Below are 19,918 nucleotides of genomic sequence, written 5' to 3'. Positions count from 1 at the left end.
TCAATAAACTACTGAACTCTGAACTGTAACAGTCACTCAGACACTGTACATTCATACTGGTACATTCATGTCATGCTCTTTACTATGTAAAGGTTCATATACAATAGTAAATATGTTCTTTAGATACAACTCGGATTTAAATGCTATCAAGGTATTTAGAGGTATTATTTCAATTTCATATTTCCATGTGTCTATAATTTCTATTGTCTGTAACAAAAAAGAATTTCCCCTCTGGGATAAATAAAGTAATTCTGATTCTGATTCAGATATTTATTGATTAAATAAATGCCACATTATTTATCTAATGTAATATGTATTTATTCTCAATTATGACACCTATACAGATACCAATACCTGGCCAGATCGATATTAGGACAGGCAGTAGTTGATGGAAATTCAGATCATTTTCATTCAGAAGGTTGAAGTGAGGCATCTGGACTTGTAGAGTTTTCTTGAAGAAGTTTCACTGCTCCTCGAGCTGCTTCATCAGTTCTGAATGGTGAGGAAACATGGTTTATACGTGCTGAAGGACCTCAGTGTGTGGATCTGTGAGGGAATCACGTAACTAAAGCTCTGAATGTCTCCATGCTTACCTGTGTGGTTATTCTGACTGTCTGTTGAAGCTCAGATGTGTGTAATGACTGGCTACAGACTATGAGACTGCAGGGAAGCTGTGGTGGCAAGACAGGTTAACGACCCTTTGTTCTTACTGGTGAATTGGAGTGAAACTTCCTGGGAATGGATGGAAGCACTGCATTATATATGGCAGCAAGATGATGTCTGAGTCCACCAGATGTGTACAGAACTGACCTATCAATTTGATTAGCTGATCTGTGTATGAGAGGAATAGGAAATAAAGAGAGACACCATCTCACCTTATGTTTCCTCTTTTATTATATTTCTAGTTTAACGTATGACCCCAGCAGGTCTTCATTTTAGACACATGTAGGCATAAAACCTGTTAAAGGAACTTTACTTTCCCAGCACACATATCCTCTTACTTCAGCTTTATGATCTCAGCTCTGAGTTAAACTTTGATTTGTTAAGGAGCGAAACATTCAACAAATGAATTGGCTTTCTTTGTATACATGTGAATGCAGTTTAGATCTGTGATGTCAGACCACAGTGGAGCTGATTGTACTTTTACCTGTATGCTTCCACCCTCTGATACATCCAGAGACTTTCACACATACACAAAAGCAAAACATGGTGACTCCTTATCTGGTCAAATAACATCAGGCAAGAATCTGGTATTTTTATACTTGTTTTGAAAGTGCAGAACAAAAAGTAGAAACTTTTTCCTCTATCTTCACAATTTGTACTATTGCTGCTATCTTGCCCTTGTAAGGGAGCTCCTGTGTCAGTGCACTGGGCATTATGCAGCAACTTTCTCTTAAATCTCTCACATTTTCTTCTTATTTTTCCATTAAGAGAATCAACCCCCAGATGCATCAACCATTCAAACAAACAACTTTGGGTCCTCAGTTTTAGAGATGCCACCACAAATAGGCAGCAAGAAAAAGAACTTTAGCACCACCGAAATCAAAGTACTTTCAGATCAAACAAAGGAAACACGTCATGAGTGTCAGTACTGATGTTACAGTAAAAACACAGCAGAACTTTAACTTCATGTCATTGTAAATACACTGCTTATAGCTTGTATAATATAACTGCATGTACATCGCTGTAATTTCATCATCATTATTATTATCTGGATTATTATCCCACCCAGTGCTGCTGAAGTATGGAGAGAGGCGACAGGAGAGAGGGAGACGATACGTACAAACCTCATTTTAAATGCATGTATATGTTGTATAGAGATCTGACCTGGATGTTAAAGTAGATGGGGAAAAACATCAGTAGCATATAAAAAAATAACACAGCAAATTATATATATTGCTGGACGTCATGATGTTTCTCTTATCTTGGTAAGAGTGCTCTCAACCACTCTTAAATTTTTGTTAATCCATGGGTGTGAACAAAATAGGAGAATATGTAGGATAAAAACAAAAATTATGAAAACATTTGTTCTTATATGGTTTCTTGCATTAGGCCCATTGTAGTTTACATGCTTGCTTTCTCTTACATCTTCAAAACCTGATGCCTACATTACCCACAATACAACTTCCCCATCAAGAGGCTGAATAAAGATGGTTGTTTGTTGCTAATTTCACAACCAACACTGAATTTAAGTGACATCACTTCCTAAGACCTGGAAACACACAGGTATGTGACATCAGGGGGTTTTTCTTAAGCAGCTCAGAGATAGATATCAGATTATTTATTATTGATTATTTCAGAGTGTTTACCCAAAGTAGCTAAAACACATAGGCCAATGTTTTAAAAGCTCAGTTAGCTCTCAGATTAGATTCTGCTATGTAGTTGTCCTGAACCGGGTTATGTTAGGGTTGTAGTAAAAAGCGGTAAAAACACTAACTTCTTACATAGCATGTGCTGTAGATAGTGTCATCGGTATCTACATTATATACTGCAAAAGTATCAGTCATTATACGCTACCATTTAAAAGTTTGGGGTGACCCAGGCCAGTTTTATAGCTTCTCTGATGAACATAATTGCACAAAGGTTTTTTAATCATCACTAAGCTTTTTAAGCATGATTAGCTAACACAATGTACCATTGCAACACAGGAGTGATGGTTGCTGGAAATGGGCCTCTGTATGCCTTTGTAGATATTCCATTAAAAATCAGCCATTTCCAGCTAGAAGAGTAATTTACCACATTAACAATGTCTAGACTGTATGTCTGATTACATTAATGTTCTTTTTTTCATTTGTTTATCTCCATTGAAAGAATAAGGGCATTTCTAATTGACCCCACACTTTTGAATGGTAGTGTATATGTTCATACTGATATCTCTGTGAAAGGCTGAAATAGGCAAGCAGGCTCACACATTGGGCTCTTAGGTGTGCAGCCATTCAAAGTCTTTAGCTTAAAATCTTAAAATGACTTCCTGCAGTGATATTGAAGAGCTGAGGTGTGTCCTATCATGACACTTGTATTTTAAAGCACTAATTGACATTGATAGTCTATTACTATCTATCAGGGTAAATCTATGATGTCATCTGTCTTAAAACAGGACTTCTTTTCTCATAAAGTGCTCATTGTAAGAGGTTTAGCTGAAATTGCTGCTTAGACTGACACCCAACAACCATTATGAGACCAAGAGAGGAAACGGTATCTTGAGAGTCCCTAGTGATGGTCCATGGTGGCGCTCTGTAGAAAATCTGCTTGGGTCTTTGTTGGTCTGAAGGCCATCTGGAAACCTGGTGGTGGCGAGTGGAACTGGCTGCCGTGGCCTGGGTAATGTACCCGGCCAGGTCTGGGGGGGATTGGTTGGCTTCTGAAGGGGCCATTTTTAGAGGCAGAGCTGAATGAGGTGTCCATGTCTGTGAGTGTCTGCAAGGACTTGAGCCAATGTGGAGGATTGCCATCATGAAGACAGTCCAGATTGCTTGAGGATGGAATCCCTACAGGAAGAAGAACACTCAATGTTCATATTGAATTGCCCACATAATCACATTTCATGTGTAATACAAGGAGAGAAAAATGTCAATATCTTTACAACATATTCTCACTAATCTTCTCAAAAGTCTTTTTAAGAAGGAAGAACAGTATGTTTTTCCTTTTTGTCCTCTGAAGGTTGACACTACCAGACTACAATTACCTGCATGGAATGAGATACATCATTTCAGATTTATGCATTTATTTATGATTTATGGTAGGATGCTTTTCCTACCTGTGATGATGGCCGGGTCCATCCAGCTAGTTGGGCTGTTCCAGCAAAGGCTGTGAGAAACACTCCCAGATCCACCTGGTGGTCCTGTGTGCTTTAACCAGGATGAGGATGATGACTGGGAGGATGAAGAGCTAGGCAATCCTTCAAAGTTGATGTTGATGTTGGGTAACAATGCTCTGAGGCCATCTTGCCAATCCTTCACGTTTACACCCTTTCCACCACTGTTGTTTTCTACATGGATAAAGTAAAGCACAAGCTCTCATTCTTATATCTATATGTATCAGCGTATGAATAATGGTATTAATAGCAAGGCTATATCATTTACACCAAAGGCAAAGATTCACAGGATTTCAAGTTCTTGGTGGCAGATCCTCCAGTGTTGTATCTGTAGTGTGTATTTCTCTGAACAGTGAGCCGGTTTTGAAATTTGTTGTGTCTTGCTTACCAGTGTCCTAGCCCATACTTGGGGTAAACCAGGAATAAGGTGGAGAACTGAGATGGTGATGGCTGGAATCTTACATTCAGTCACTCATCAGTTGCAGTCTATGACTTACACTACGGGCTGGAAACACTCATGGTACAGGCTCTCAAAGTACAGAGGCTTGTCATGTTTTCTGGAGACAGAAGCGACTAGCAGAAAGATGCTATACAGCTAAATGGAACACACCCCAAGAGAACCCAAGTGATCGTGGCGCTGCCATTGCAATCACACCCACAATCCCTAACCCAGACAGACAGTAATTGGTTCCACAAAATTGCTCTTGGTGTATTTTGTGGTTGCGTTACAACAATCTAACAAGAGCCAACCAAAGTATTATAAGTTTTTATAAACTATTTTTTTGACAGAATAATTGAATACCGCATTACTGTGTAATGTCATGCACAGTGCCATGACACAGCAGTAAATAAAAACTGTATGTTTCCCTACATCAGAGTGGAATGTGTACTGGTATTATAAATACTTTAATGGAAAATTTTGCATGTTTTTTTATTCCTAAACAATACTGAACTTTTGCATAATTCACAAAATGTTCTAAGACAATTTAAAGATCACATCAACAACTAATTGTACAGCTCCCCTGTTTCCCCTGCAGGCCAAAAGCAATGTGGAATCTTTTAGAGATACTGTATACGTCAGGCCTCATGAGGAAGACAGCCTTTCCCTTCTCCATGGCTCTGTGCATGACTGATTGGCTCATCATATTTACCAACTAGTTTCCTACAAGAAGAACAGAAGTATTATTTACTAATGTGTTGATGATTTTTTTTTTACCACAAACATTGCTACAAGCAGTAAGCTTTAAACCAATACTGATGAGTGATTCTCCCACAGCATCCCTCTGTGGTCTCAGCTTAGCCCTCACCATTTGAGCCAGTCTGTCAGCCAAGGAAGCATCACCTATGCTGCTATTTGCATTCCCAGATAAACAAGAGCCACTATGTTTAATTCATGAGCCTTAGCATTGCCTACAAAATTATTATCCCACTTATCCCAAGCTTCTGCTTTGAAGAAAGGAGACATTTACCAGAGGAAGGAAGAAAACGTCTTCAACTACCCTCATTTAACCACCGTTATTCTGTCTTTAGGCACCGCATACTGATATGTATATGTATGTGTGGCGGCTTGTAATATTTCTTCTTTAAATTGAGACAGGCCTATGAAAGCAATATTTGGTATTAATCAGTATTAGTTATCAGACAGTGACGTGTGATCTCACTGAAAGCATTAACGGTTAGGCTGTCTATTCCAAAGAATCATCATCACCATGAAAAAGATGTTGGGTCTGTAAAGGTTTACAGAATTTATAAGCATTATTTTGAAGCTGGCAATTATTTATTATATATAACTAATATTTAGACTTTTAGCAAGCACTGATTAGATTCAATGAATTGGTTTATCTCTTCTGCATAGTACAAAGAAAAGAGATCATTCATTCCTGATATTTTAAGGGATCCAACACGTGGTTAGAATAAGTAGATGTATACTCTGTTAATACATGATTTGAAAATGTATATTACATTTTAATTAGTTATATCGTCAAAATAATTACAGAAACTGCAACTTGAGGCTGTGCACAGCACCTAAAGAAGTCTGCTGCTATTATTTTCCCTTTAAATGTTAAATATGTAGAATTTTATAATACCTGGAAGCAGTAGTGAACACAATATATCACTATAATGCCCCTAGTCCAGTCTGTCTTTACTTTTGAAAGCATTTACATGTAGTTTATTCAGTCCTTTAAGATGGGTGACCAGGCATGTGAGACTAATTAGCCACTGTGCTAATCAAACTGCTTTCCTATAATATTGTAATGCCCTATTATACTACAGTTCAGGATGTGCTGCCACCAAGTGGCATGTATAAGAGTATATGTTTACCCAGTCTAATCTGATATAATTATGTCAAATGCAACTTATTTTTGAGGCTCTTTGTTGTTTCACTTTGCAGACTGAACATTTCATTGCAAACACTGAAGTGGGCAGTTTGTTTTCCTTGTGGCTGGGTCAGAGGACATGGTGGTGTGAGAGCACTGTGCATTGATCTATTGATGACCACTTTGTGAATTGTATTGAAAATCTCCATCCTAGACCACTTGTCTCAACAGAATGGTGTGTAAAATGTGACAAAAAGACATCTTCCCCTTTTCTGTGACCGCAACTGGCCTCACTACTTCAGGGCTGATCTTGGCTTTTATCGCAGTTGATATTGGGCAGAAACACATTTCCCAGGGTGATAATGTTTATTAACTGTACTTAGAGAAATGCAATCACTATTTAGACACACTGGTCCCACTGTTACTGTGTGTTCCTCCTCAGACAGATGGCGGAGCAGCATAGACGTAGCTACCATTATATTAGAGGGGGACGTGTTCCCCCCTCATTTTTAATGCTTCCTACGCCAATGCGGAGCAAGGCACTCAGATGAAGATCCCAAATGCAGTTAGCAAAATGGCTAGAATAAATGTTTAACTTTGATCTGATAATGAATAGGACAATTTGGCTAAACCACACTCTTTTAAAATTGTCAATGTAATGAATATATTGTTGACATGTTTATGAAGATTCTCAGTCATTACGGTCATTTTCATTCAACAGCTGGAAGTTGCAGCATATGAAAAAGAGCCTTTTGCCTAACAGGAATGTTAATTAATTTGCACTGTCCCATAAATAAATAAGCTGTTGAACACTATCTACACATGAATAAGTTACAGCTATGCCCTTAAGTCCAAGACTTCTTCGTATTGCTTTGCAAAGATATCCCAGCCTAGCACCCATGTTCAATACCACTTCGTATCATAAGGTGTAGTAGTTTCAGATACCAGCTCAGACACTGGTGTTCATGTGTCATGTAAAAATGACTCGATACCGCTTGCAGCAGGGACCAGGCTTCTATTCCTTTGCAGTAACTGATGTCTAAGGCAAGCAGAGAGGTGTTCAAAGAAGGCCAGTGAGAAATCCATGTATCCGTAATGGGCATGAAAATCCCAACATACCCCAGCAGCCAGTCATATATTGCACGTTTCCTCCATGGAATAAAACACGCTATACTCTGACAGACTGCCCGGTGAGAGTCTTTACATGTTTGTTTTTACTGGGAGATACAGGTAGCTACACAAGCCTCCCTCATATTGTTCTGAGAAAAGTGAGTATTTGTGGAGTGAGGCTCAGCACAGGTTTAAAATACTTCAGCATCTCACTGTTATTTAACAACAGCCCCCCCTCCTTTTCTTGTGAAAGATACTACAACTTGAATACAAAGTTTAAGTGTGCTGTATATACTACACATATTAATTAAAAATGTACAAGCCTACATTGGCATAACCTGGGTTGATTAACATAGTTCTATTACCTGGCTTCACTAAAACAATAAATCTACAAAACAGTTTGACTTTGTCCAGTCTCAGATAAAATTATCCAGTCTTACCTGTGATTGGGAATCCTCCCTGCCCAGCACTGTGATGTCCTGGTAGCACTCGCAGCTCCAAGAAGCTGCAGTGTGATGTGGAAACTCCTCCACTGACTGTGTGATTTAAAGGGAAGTTACTGTGCGAAGAGGTGGAACCATTCCATGACTGACGAAATGGTGAAGAGGTGGAAGTGGCGGAGCAGCAGGTGAGCCCATCTGGGGGACACAGACCTTTGTTTAATAAGGGTCTGTGAGCTCTGTGGGGGAAAGAGTTGGGTGACAAGGAGCTGTCCCCCACACAAAGCTCCTTCTCTATGAGGTCAGCCAAAGCCCTGCGGGTGACATCAAAGGGGTCGAAGCCCAGGTCATCTTCCTGCGGCTGCTTGGATGAGCCAAAGCCAAATGCTGCCTGCCAGTCTGTGGATGACGACACTGGCATCGTATCTGCACACAGGAGAGGAGGCGTTTACCAGCTAAACCATGAAGTGAACTTTTTAATTCACTTCTCTTTGTTCATCCAACTGTGAACAAAGTTATATTTTGTAGCAGAAGCTTGTCAGTCCAGCCTTTTTGCAACATGAAATGCATTACAGTGGCCCACCTGAGGTGAAGAGGCTCTGTGGTTCCAGTGTGGTAGGCCAGCCTGAAGTGCTGTGTGGTAAACTGGGGAAGCTGTTCTGTCCACTGGGGAGTGGGTTTGGATGTCTGAAGTTACTGTTATCAGAGAACAGTGACTGGGACTCTGCTGAAGCTGCTTCAAATGGGGAGCAAGCCATTGGGCCTGAGATGCTGTTTGGAACTGCCATGCTGGGCTTACTGTGGTCAGGTGGGGGCGATGGAGAGTCAGCACTTGGAAGCTAAAGGAACAAAAAACAAAGAGAGTAACTTGAAGAATATAGATCTATCCATCTATATAATTGCAGTGAAAAAATGTATCTTGTGTTGTAGATCTGAATATAACTGTGCCTGGTTCAGAATACAGTCTACTTGGCTCTGTGGAGCGGACCGGGCCTTATTTGTCATTGTGGCATGGCACACTAATCAGCAACATGGGATGATTAACACTATTTGTCACGCTTGGCACCGGAGGGAATAGACACAGTGTATTATAAATATATCCAACTAGCAACACAGCATGACCATGTAATTTGTTTTGGGGTTTTTTTTCTCAGCAAAAGTCCACATCAGAGCATTTAATGTTGACTAAAATGGTGTTAGATATGATGGTCTCTGGTGATTGGCTAACAGAAATCTGCTTTAGTAAAGGCCCTGTACGTTTAAATATAGAAAGTCTTACCAGCCGCGAGGTTTCATTGTTGTCTATACTGACGACATCTGGCACTCTGTTGCTGGGACTGTAAAATAATTGTTAAACAAGATACAAGATAATCAAAATACACAGGAGGAGTCGATATGCATACACATCACACACCATACTACTCATCAAGACAAAAACAACACACACAAAGCAAACTGACACAGCTCCATTATAGTAACTTTGAAACCACTGCAGTTTTCAAGTGGACAATGCTACAAATGTACCTTCGAATGTCACAGTTGGAGGAGAAAGGAGAGAAAGTTGGTTCAGGATTATGGCCGAGGTCAGGTTCGGGCCCCTCGGGGGTCAACTGTTTATAGTCAGAGCCGTCTAATGGTGGACTCTTCCTGTGATCAGATGATAGTTCATTTGTTGTCTTTCCTGGCAGCCATCCATCTTTACTGGAACTGTCTGATCTGAAAGCAGCCAAAAGAGAAAATGGGGACCTCCGGCTGTTCATATTTTTATGCCACTTAAGATGAGGGGGAGTCCTATTATGCAGACAGCCCGTGTAGTTATTGGTGCCCATGAGTATCATTTATTTATTTTTTTAACTGATTATATACATTTTATCAATTAATCATCAATTAAATGATTATATTTTACGTCATGACTATAGTGCGAAGAGGAAAGAGACCACATAGATAAACAAAAACAAATACCTGTGCAGAGAGTTGGCTTTGCTCTTTGGCTTGTCTCCACACACAGCTGTGGTCTGCAGGGAGTTTGGGTTCATTTTGTAGAGGTCTTGTAGGAGTTTCTGTTCATACTCTTGATGCTTTCCTGCCTGAAAACAAAAAAAGAGATCTTAGTTTAAAAAAAACACATATCACTTATTTTAGTTATGACCTAAATGCTTCAGAAATTACTAAAAATGTACATACAATGTATAGTGCCTGTTTTGCAGCATTGTTTTCAATGATGCATGAACTACAACACTTGTAATTCTCGATTGATTTCTTTGACAAGTGCAACTGTTATCAGCCAATATGCTTCAACTTACCTGCATCTCCTCCTTGGTAAAACTGGCAGCCTCATCGCCCAGCTCATGTAGATACATGCAGTCGGGTTTTGGGCATTGCATACTCTTTAAAAAGTGACTGCAGTATTTTGTTGTTCCTAAAGAAGCCTGCAGAACAATAACACAATGTTCAGCTTATAATCAGACGATGTCTGTTATTGAAATGCATGACTGCCACCCTTCTACCTTGAGCGTTCTGCCATCTACCACTACATTGTTGACACACTGGATTGCCCTGAGAGCATCTTCAGACCGAATATATGTGACATAGGCACTGGCACTGGGGCCCTGGGGGAAAAAGGACAAAGTATTACTATTATTCATACAGTATTTTGTCTTTTATGTGATTTCTATCTTCTCTGCAGTCACCTGTGAACCAGCATAAGATGTGCTGCTGTTGATCACAACCTTGTGAATCTTCCCAAACCTTCCAAAATATTCTGACCTCTTTAGAACCTTGTAAACAGAGGGGGAAAATATATTAATACCATCAGCTCACAAGGCTGATAAACAGACCAGCTGGTAGCACTGTAGATTTGGTGTTGGACTAATCATAACCACAGTGATCACGACATCGATGCACATAAAATGAACATGCTATGATTCATACTGTGTTTGAAAGATGAGTAATATGTTCAGGGATAGTTACAGGATGTGACGTCATCACAGCTGGACATGGACATTTGTCCTGGACTGGTGAGTGCGACAGAATGTTGGCAGACAGACAATTATTTATTAACCTGTCCGTTATATAGTACATAATATGTGGGTCAGATATCAAATCACCTACCGTCATCACAGCAACTGTCAATACTTTATTGTGTGTATGTGTGTGTTTCATCTCACCTCAGGGTCAGCCAGCCTCTGAGACAGACCCACTACAAACAGCAGGTTCCTCTGGACTACTCGCACGCTAGACAGATGCTTTCTGTTCTCTGTGGTCTTCTGCTTCTTCTCGTTCTGCTTTTGCTTCTTCTCATTCTTTATCCTCTGCAGCTCCTCCTGTGACAGAGGCGTGTATACTGCTGGGTCTTCTGGATATGACTGCAGAACAAGGAAAATGACAATATGTTAATTGGAAAAAACCGGGCATATTAGTGAGACATTGCCATGACATTTATGTCTCTATAAATTATGCTTATGCTTTAACAGCATATCACTAAATCAGATTTTCTCACCAGGACTCGTACCAGGTTAGGCTGCATGGCTTTTAAGTGAACAGAGTTTTACCTTTCTACAGGCGGGACAAAGACCATTTTCATCTGTCCTGATTCGATGCCAGCAAAAACGGCAGATCTGGTACCCACAGGTGCAGGGAAAGAAGTTAACATCATCTATCTCCAGAGGTTCCATACACAGTGGGCACTCCATCAGGTCGTCCTTCACCTCCGGGCTCTTGGACATTCTATGGTTCCACACTACTAGACAGGACAGATTTCACAGGATAAGGACAGGAGGTCCTGCAGGCACTGGAGCAGTGTTAACAGAGTATAGCTAAAACAAGTCCTCCTGTTTGCACGTGCTAAGCCCAATATCCTTTAGTACCTCCGATTATGACTCACAGCTTATGCTGGAGGTGCCTCAAAAGTGGAGAAACACACAATCATAAAAATCAGACCAAACACCTTGACCGACAAAGGCTCTCTTGATTGAGTGTGTGTGCAGCCAATGACATACACACAACACATGCAGAATAACACCAGGGTAAACAAAGCTCATACAAGGTTGCCTTAAGGCTCACCATGACTTTTGCGCAAAGGCTTCTGGCTTGTTAATGATTAAATAAAAATGCATTGTCTTCATGCTTATAAAGGACATAAACAGCTAGTTCCCCATATTGTAAAAACAGGAAGAGGAAAACGTGCTGCTAAAGCAGAGTTCAAGACCCTGAATCCACACACCTCCTTATTTAAACAAGAAGTGATATCACAAAAGTCTACCAGAGAAGTAACACTAAAAACATTAATGGCACAAATTTGGCATGACAGTGCTTTTTACACCTACACTCAAATTTACTAAACAGAATTCTTGACATTGTGTCTTTTAGCAGCACAGTTCACTGTAAACTCTGCTCCGTCTTAATTGAATAGTGTATACATAGTAGCTCATTTCCTGCTGCACAGCTTGTTCCCTGAGTGCACAATAGTATTGTGTGTAAACTTTTCTGCAGTGTGGTCTGAACTCTTAAGCTATTTCTGTCTCAGAGCTTGGGTCCTTTCTGAGATTGTAAATACCAAACAAAACTATTCTTGGTCAATCAGTAAACTGACAGCAGTCAGTTAATGTGGATGATGATGATTTCTTGTGAGAAAAATGTCACACATAGTGAGAAGTATATACCGACAAATGTTAGTGGTAGTAATGAAGTTTTCACTTTGCAGTTGTGCAGAAGCTATGCCTTTGGTTAATAAGTCCAACCTCTACACAACATTTAGCAAACAACTAGCCCACAGGTGTTTTACTGTGTTTAATCTCAGAGTAAGTTAAAGAAAGCAACAAACAATAAAGTAGGTAAAGTTTGTATCCCTTATGGGATCCCTCTAACTGTAAAAAATATAATTTGAGTGTGTGATTACAAGTTGTGCTTATCTGAAGGAAACGCTAGCTTAGTTGTTAACACAGTCAGCTGACACTTCATAGTTAATAACAGGCTAACCAGCGAAGAAACCAACTATGCTAACCGGCTTGGCTATGAGCCTGGAATGCTGCTGCTAGCTAACTGTCTTGTCTTCTGAGAGCTTCCCCTGTGCTCTCTTCTGTCGTGGAACACAATCCGTGTGATGTTAAGCATGCACGACGCACGTCCTTCCACGTACATTTGTACGCTGTTGATAACATCTAGTGCTTACAAAAGTATCGAAAGAGTAATTTACGTGGCCTGCCCCCATCCGACATAATAACCAAAAATATTATTGCGACTGACTCCAGCGCCTATGACAGGTGACCAGCCTTTGACAGCTATACATGGCTCTGTCTTGGAGAAGGAGGATGCCTTATTTTGACTTTGAGAGCAGCCTCTAACTCGGGTAGTAGTCAGGATACTCACCCCTGTCTCTGTTGGTGGACAGTCCTCCGCGGGATGTTGAGGGAGAAGTACGCCCGAGTTGCACAGAACGCAGCCGTGTGTCAAACTCAGCAGCTGCTGTCTCGTCCGTCAGCTTATAAAGGTGCTGTGCGCCTACTTAGACAACCAACCACCATCTTACAGAGAAAACAAGAGGAGAGCAGCGGCAACTGTACAATTCAGGGAGTCGGCGCAAATCGTTTTGATGCATACAATGGACGATGGGTATTGTAGTCTTCTGCAGAGGCGTTTTCAGAAACGGTGCACCCGCACCAGAAGACACGGAAGTACAGAAGCTTATTGACGGAAGCGTCTTGCATTCACTTGAGTAAAAGAAGAAATCCTGTTTTTACGAGGAAAAACATTGTTTTATGAAAAACAAATATTTTTTACAAGATCAATTATGTTGAACGAGGGAAATAAAAAATCAAATCAATCAATCAAATAAAATAATCCAAGATAATCCATAATTCACAGTGATACAGCAGGACCGTTAGAAGCACCTAAGAAGAAAAAAAGGTAGCAAATTTATACAAAATATAAACAATAGATAAATTAAAGTAAATGCACTGTGAGTGAATGCTTAAAAAATTAACAGAATAAAGTGACCTCAGTACTAAATGTTATTGCACGTTATGACCCGGTGTGGTAAAAAATGAAAAATTGAAACATTTACATTATATACATAGGAGCTGAAAAAAAGTTATTGCACTGTATGACAAGATCCAGACAATTTATTATACAGGGGGTAGTGTGGTAGTAGCTGGGAGTGAATATACTGTATATATACATACATATGTGCACATACATATACACATAATCTACTGCGAGCAGGCCTGATTGTATAGTCTGACAGCAGCAGGTAGGAAGGACCTGCGGTAGCGCTCCTTCACACAGCATGGATGGAGCAGCCTGTCGCTGAAGGAGCTGCTCAGTGATGTGACAGTGCTGTGCATGGGGTGGGTGGTGTTCTCCATCAGGGAGGATAGCTTTGCCAGCATCCTCTGATCTCCCACCTCCTCCACAGGATCAAGTGGGCTCCCCAGCACAGAGCTGGCCTTCTTAATCAGTGTGTTCAGTCTCTTCCTGTCTGCTGCCGAGGTGCTGCTGCTCAGCAGACCACTCCATAAAAGATGGCAAATGCCACCACAGTGTCATAAAAAGTCCTCAGGAGTGGTCCTTGTACTCCAAAGGACCTGAGTCTCCTCAGGAGGTGGAGTCTTATGTGACTTATATGAGTGGATAAGTGGATTTCCCCAAAGCAAAATAAAAGAGGGTTAAACAAACTTTATTTTTGGATTGAACAAAATAATAATAAAGTATTTTTTCCACAAAGAAACAGATTTTTTTCTTGTGAAAACCGAGTTTATTCTTCTGAAAACAGAGTTTATTTCTCGTAAAACAGAATTTATTTTTCTCATAGAATTTATTTTTTGTAAATCAACATTTCATTTTCATGAAAACAATTTATTTTCTTTTAAAAACTGAATTTTTCTCATAAAAACAGAATTGATTTTTTTCTACTCTTACTTAATTTAAGTTACGCTTCGGTAATAAGATGTATTTTATGGGTTTTTTAATAATTCTTTGATTATTTTAAGAGTTTAAGCTTTGAAAAAATATCCATTCACAATTGTTTCATTCAAACCAGCATATAAACATTATAGATGAATACATTCTACCAACATATCTGCCAACATAACAGAACTGTACTTCGTGTATGAAATATTTATAAATTATATATTCTGAGGAAAAGTCTGAATTGTGACTTTAAAAAGTTATAATATAATTAAGTTATATTATTATTTTGAAAATAAAGTCAGAACTTGTGTAAGACGCAAGACCAAGATTTCATCCACCATTAAATACAAGGCACCCAAATATATGTTGGAATGTTACGGTAAATTTTGATGCAAACAGAGTATTCTGCATACAAAACATGCATATAACTAACTATAACTACTGTAATTAAATAAAATGACTAAATCACACAGTTATAATAAATGGTAAGGTATAAAAAAATCTTTCACTTCACACAAAAAACAACAAAACAAAGCTGCAAACAGAGCTTTGTTTTTTAATACCAAAGACAAATGTGGCACCTGGTACAGCATTGGTCTAGTAAGTTTTTCTCGGTGTCTTGTAATGTGTCTTTCCAAACAGTAGGGGGAGACATTTTCCTGAAGGAAAACTTTTGACCCAAGAACACAAACTCGAGACCATACAGCAGAGGAAATGTTACATTTCTCTGGGAATAATAATAAAAATAATAATAATAATAACATAAACCAGGAATAATACATTGGATTACTAAAAATTTTATACCGTGTCTAGTGAAACAATGTTAAAACAATGGCAAGTGGTTTAAAAAAATGTTTGGTTGTTTTACGATATATTGTGCTTTTACAACAACCACCCTCCAAATGTGACAAACTGTGTGGTAGGACAGATGATAAGGGCTCAGAGTAAGCTAGTAAAAGCATGTATAATCACCTGTAACTGAAAGGGAAAAACTTTAAATCTAGAATGAGGGGATGAGGGGAAATGTTTTGACTTTACTTAAAATACAGTATGTAAAAAGACATTTTAAGCAGCACAATAGTACTAACTTAGAATTTGGCTGACATAGATCCTGTATTAGGGGAAAACAGACAAACGCTGCACATTGTTTTCACAGAGAATTAAAAACATGACATCCTGACCACTTACACTTGATCTGTAAGCAAAGGCACAGTATCTGAAATGGCTAATGCCACATCCTTGAGAATGACAGATTTGTCTGCCATGTGCAGCATGGATTTGAGACTCGCCCAGAAAACCTGCTGCTTCCGTTCATCCCTTGGCCACTCGAGATATGTCTGCTCCCTCAGCAGACTTCTGAGTTTTAAGAACTTCTTAGGAAGAGAGTCTGTTGGAATGGGCTCCAACAATATGAAGACTAAAGAGTCCCGCTGCACACTGACAGCTCTGTGCTGGGCGAAGAAGAGCTCGTAGTTACACCATTCACTCTGCACAAAGTGTTTGGAGAGGACAAACAGTGTCTTGTAGCTGGACTCCACACAGTTGATAATGTTGTCTATAATCCACTCACCGGGGACAAAATCTCGCTCGTGAACACAAAGTGAAAATCCAGCACCTTCCAGTGAGAGTACCAGCTGACTGTCCACCCAATCAGAGTCCTGATGACTGTAGGAGATGAAGGCGTGATAGTTAAATGAGACATTTTTCAGCATGTTGGAACGTTTCTTGCCTCTCCTCTTCATCCTGATCCAGACCCATAACATCTTTGTGTACCAGACTCCGTCACATTTAAGGAAAACCAGCCCCATGACTGTACATATAGCTGTCATCACAGGCAAAGCCACCGCAACTTGAAGCCACGCCTCACATAACAGTTCACTGGTTTTGTAATCTGACAGTGGGAGGCCTGCCAGTGATGGTGGTGTGTTACATGTGTAGTCTAACGGCCAGTCCAGGAGCAATGATTTGTTGAAAGTAGTGACGAACCAGTCAGAGTCACATGAACAGACAAAGGGATTGCTTCCAGCTTTAAGGGTCTGAAGCCTAGGCATTCCTGCCATAGCCTCCCTGGATATAGACGTGATGGTGTTCTGATCCACATAGAGACTCTGCAGAGTGGGCACAGTGAGATCCGAGGGGATCACCTGGATGCTGTTGGAAGTGAGTTGCAGGTGTGTTAACTTGGGAAATTGAGACAGATCCTTTTGTGTTACAGCTGTTATTCCTGTTTTTGACAGATCGATCCTTTCAAAGTTTGATGACAGATATTGGAAGACACTGTTTCCCAAGTAGTTGTTTCCGATGTTTAGTTCTTTCAGCTGAGCAGGCCAAGAGCAGTATCCATCTAAAGAGATGGAGTTGAAGCTGAGGTCCAGTGATTCCAGTGTCTTCATCTCATGCATCTTGATTGAGATGAAGGAAAGGCTTTTGAAGCGGTTGTTACTTAAAGACAGCTGACGCAGTTTTGGGAACACTGAGGTGGGCTGGCACTGAAACCACCAAAAGCCTGACTCTGTTAAAAGATTGTCTGTCAGGTCAAGAGTTTCCAGTGACGGCAGGGCAGATATGACTCTGCAGGGTAAAATGTTCATCCCGGTCCCAGAAAACTTTAAATAGGTCAAGTTAGAGATTGCTTCAAAGCTCATGTTAATTTTGGGATATTTGTACTGATAGTGATTGATGCCGTTGAAGGTCATGGAGTTAAGATTGATGGTGTGATTGATGGTGTGAAACTGAAACCCATCCGGAGTGTCTTCATTGTAAGTAATATTGACAAATGCGATGTCGTGGAGCGGGGAGATCCACACATTCTTCAGAAACACCTCCATGAAGGAGCTGTTTATCCAAGTGTTTTCTATGGTCAGGTTCATTATAAAGGGCATTGTTCTCAGGTTCCTAAAGGGGTCACTTCTCACCCGGCAACTGTCCGGAAACACAGTGACAAATCTCAATGATTTGACTTGTGTCGCATTTAAATCCACAAGGAGGTCCTCAAACATTTCAAAAGTTCCACAGAAAGATGCAAGAAGGGACATTTTTTGGAGAGACTTTATTTTTGCCAGAGAACCAGAATCGTAGTTCTTCCAGTGTATTCCTGATCCCAAAACCAGATGCTGCAGAGAAATGTTTGCCAGTGGGTCAAAGTCATTAAATTTAACTGACAGAGCGGATGGGCTTCCTAATAGTAATATATCCAGGTCTGTTAAGTTCTGAAATGATTTTGGTAATTGGTAGCTGGTGTACAGATTGTTAGCCAAATCCAGAATTTTTAGATGCTTTAGTGACAGATCAGGAATGAAAGGCAAGTCATTGTTTGATATATTGAGAACTTTGAGTGCCACTGTGTGACTGAATACAGCTGGTGAAATATCTTGTAGGCCACAGTGAGTTACCTTCAGGAAACAGAGCTGCGACAGGTTGGAAAACGGAGCTGGGTTCAGTCTTCGGATGAAGTTGTAAGAAAGGTCCAGGTACTGTGTGTCGTTGGAGAGGTCTGAGGGAACATTTGTAAGATTCTGATAGGAGAGGTCTTTCATTCCTCGTCTGGATGTAACACACAGTTTCAGTCCATCGGAGTCTACTTTTACAGCTGCACAGTCAAATCTTATCAGGGACGTGACGACAAAAGTTCCAATCAACAAGATCTCACTCATCCTGAAACTGAAGCAGATGGAACTACATTAACTACCCACGATGCACCACTGAGAGACACAGGAAATCATTTCTGCCTGTCTCAATCAAACTACTGAACTCTGAACTTTAACAGTCACTCAGACACTGTACATTCATACTGGTACATTCATGTCATGCTCTTTACAATGTAAATGTTTTTATAAAGTAGCAAATATGTTTCTTCTTCTTTAGAAACAACTCAAGGATTTAAATGCTATCTAGGTATTTAGATATTTATATATTTCTATTTCATATTTCAATTTATCTTTGGCTTCTATTTGTCTGTAACAAACAAGAATTTCCCCTCTGGGATAAATAAAGTAATTCTGATTCTGATTACAGGTACAAGTGAAGCTTGGTACTCAAGTAAAAGTACAACCCAGCAAAATGCATACTTAAGTAAAAGTCTTAACTACTTTTTAAAGTACTTAAAGTATTAAAAGTAAAAGTACTCACACAATGAGTTCTCTCTGAATATCTTAAGTAATATACAATTACTTAAGTACAGTGAAATGAGTACAATGAAATACTTAGTTACGTTCCACCACTGCAGGACAGTAATGCAGTCATTAGTATTCTGAACATTGACATACACATGTATGAATTGCAAAATGGAAAGTGTTACCTTTGTGCAGCCATAGCTTCAGAGGCATTCAGGAGCTGTGTGAACTGTGTGCTCTGTGTGCTGACTTATATCCTCAATGTGATAAACAGCTAGAGATTTCTTCCTCTTTTTACCTCCAGTAAATTCCTCTTTCTATTTTTCACGTGAGGGTAAAATAATAACAAGGATGGTTGGTCAGATCTCATAGACTGAAACTATGAGATGTAATTGCATAAACTGTATTAAAGGAAAAATTAACAGTGCCTCAGTACAGTCCCAGAATGTCATCATGATGTCACTGTATACTCATGTCCAAATATGGGTCTGATAAGGCACAGTCCACTAAACTCTGTGTAGTGTATTATTAATTTTAATAGCAAACTTTTTTTAACATTTTTTTAAAATGTAAAACATTTCACAGCCTCATTGTGTACTTTATCTGCTTATTTGGCAGATTTACCACTCAGCATAACCTTGGTTGTTATTTACAGGCAAGTATCTAACGCAATGACAGTTCCCTATGGATTTGTATATTTTATTTAATGTAACCAGCTCCAGCAGCAAGGCTCTATTTGTCTACTTTCCATTAAACTGTGTTGAAAAAACTAAATCAATCATAGTTTATAGGAACTAGGAAGCTATGATTGACTTCCTGTTGGTGACTGTTTGTGTGGTTGATCTGCAGGCTTTCTACAGCTGATGGGCAAAGAAGCCTCTTTTTAGAGGCTGTAAAATGCAAATAAAATATTTTTTGCATGTGGAATTCTTCTTTCTCCACTATTAGTACTGTGCACATCCTGATCCCACTTTCAAGTAATGTTTTGTCACTGTGTGTGTATTTACACATGTTATAAATATAGTGTGTGATAGTATCAGCGCTCACCGTGTCTGAGTTCAAATCGACCAACTGCCTGACGCGTCTATTTTTCATTTCCTTTTCCTGGTGACTCCTCTAAAATATCTGTTCAGTGTGTCTCCATGCACGGTAGACATTTGTCTCACAGGGTCTTCAGTCTGAGAAACAGGGAGATGCTGTTCCAGTCAGACAGTCACT

The 19,918-nt window shown here is 39.7% G+C and overlaps 2 protein-coding genes across 4 annotated transcripts; both read right to left on the bottom strand.

The window, feature by feature from the left end:
• Positions 1 to 889: 889 nt before the first annotated feature.
• Positions 890 to 13,253, bottom strand: cnot4b (CCR4-NOT transcription complex, subunit 4b). 2 transcript variants are annotated; one of them, XM_028399226.1, is made up of 13 exons: positions 13,050 to 13,253; positions 11,234 to 11,424; positions 10,850 to 11,047; positions 10,373 to 10,459; positions 10,190 to 10,291; positions 9,986 to 10,111; positions 9,645 to 9,769; positions 9,207 to 9,398; positions 8,962 to 9,019; positions 8,266 to 8,521; positions 7,683 to 8,108; positions 3,758 to 3,988; positions 890 to 3,488 (listed from the first exon to the last, which is right to left on the bottom strand). In XM_028399226.1, exons 2-13 carry the CDS (start codon positions 11,405 to 11,407, stop codon positions 3,211 to 3,213), a joined length of 2,253 nt encoding a protein of 750 aa, XP_028255027.1. In that variant the 5' UTR covers positions 11,408 to 11,424; positions 13,050 to 13,253; the 3' UTR covers positions 890 to 3,210. The 2 variants fall into 2 exon arrangements, with proteins under 2 accessions (XP_028255027.1, XP_028255026.1); XM_028399225.1 differs by having other exon boundaries at positions 11,234 to 11,421.
• A 1,871-nt stretch (positions 13,254 to 15,124) lies between these two features.
• LOC114447634 (toll-like receptor 1) lies at positions 15,125 to 18,949 on the bottom strand. 2 transcript variants are annotated; one of them, XM_028424025.1, is made up of 2 exons: positions 18,886 to 18,949; positions 15,125 to 18,248 (listed from the first exon to the last, which is right to left on the bottom strand). In XM_028424025.1, the coding sequence occupies exons 1-2, from the start codon at positions 18,897 to 18,899 to the stop codon at positions 15,773 to 15,775; spliced, it is 2,490 nt and encodes an 829-aa protein (XP_028279826.1). In that variant the 5' UTR covers positions 18,900 to 18,949; the 3' UTR covers positions 15,125 to 15,772. The 2 variants fall into 2 exon arrangements, with proteins under 2 accessions (XP_028279826.1, XP_028279833.1); XM_028424032.1 differs by lacking the exon at positions 18,886 to 18,949 and adding an exon at positions 18,717 to 18,849.
• Positions 18,950 to 19,918: the final 969 nt, after the last annotated feature.

This window comes from Parambassis ranga, chromosome 2, assembly GCF_900634625.1.
Source record: "Parambassis ranga chromosome 2, fParRan2.1, whole genome shotgun sequence".
Lineage (NCBI taxonomy): Eukaryota > Metazoa > Chordata > Actinopteri > Ambassidae > Parambassis > Parambassis ranga.
Note: the sequence above shows the minus strand (reverse complement) of the source record. Positions and strands in the feature narration are given on the sequence as shown.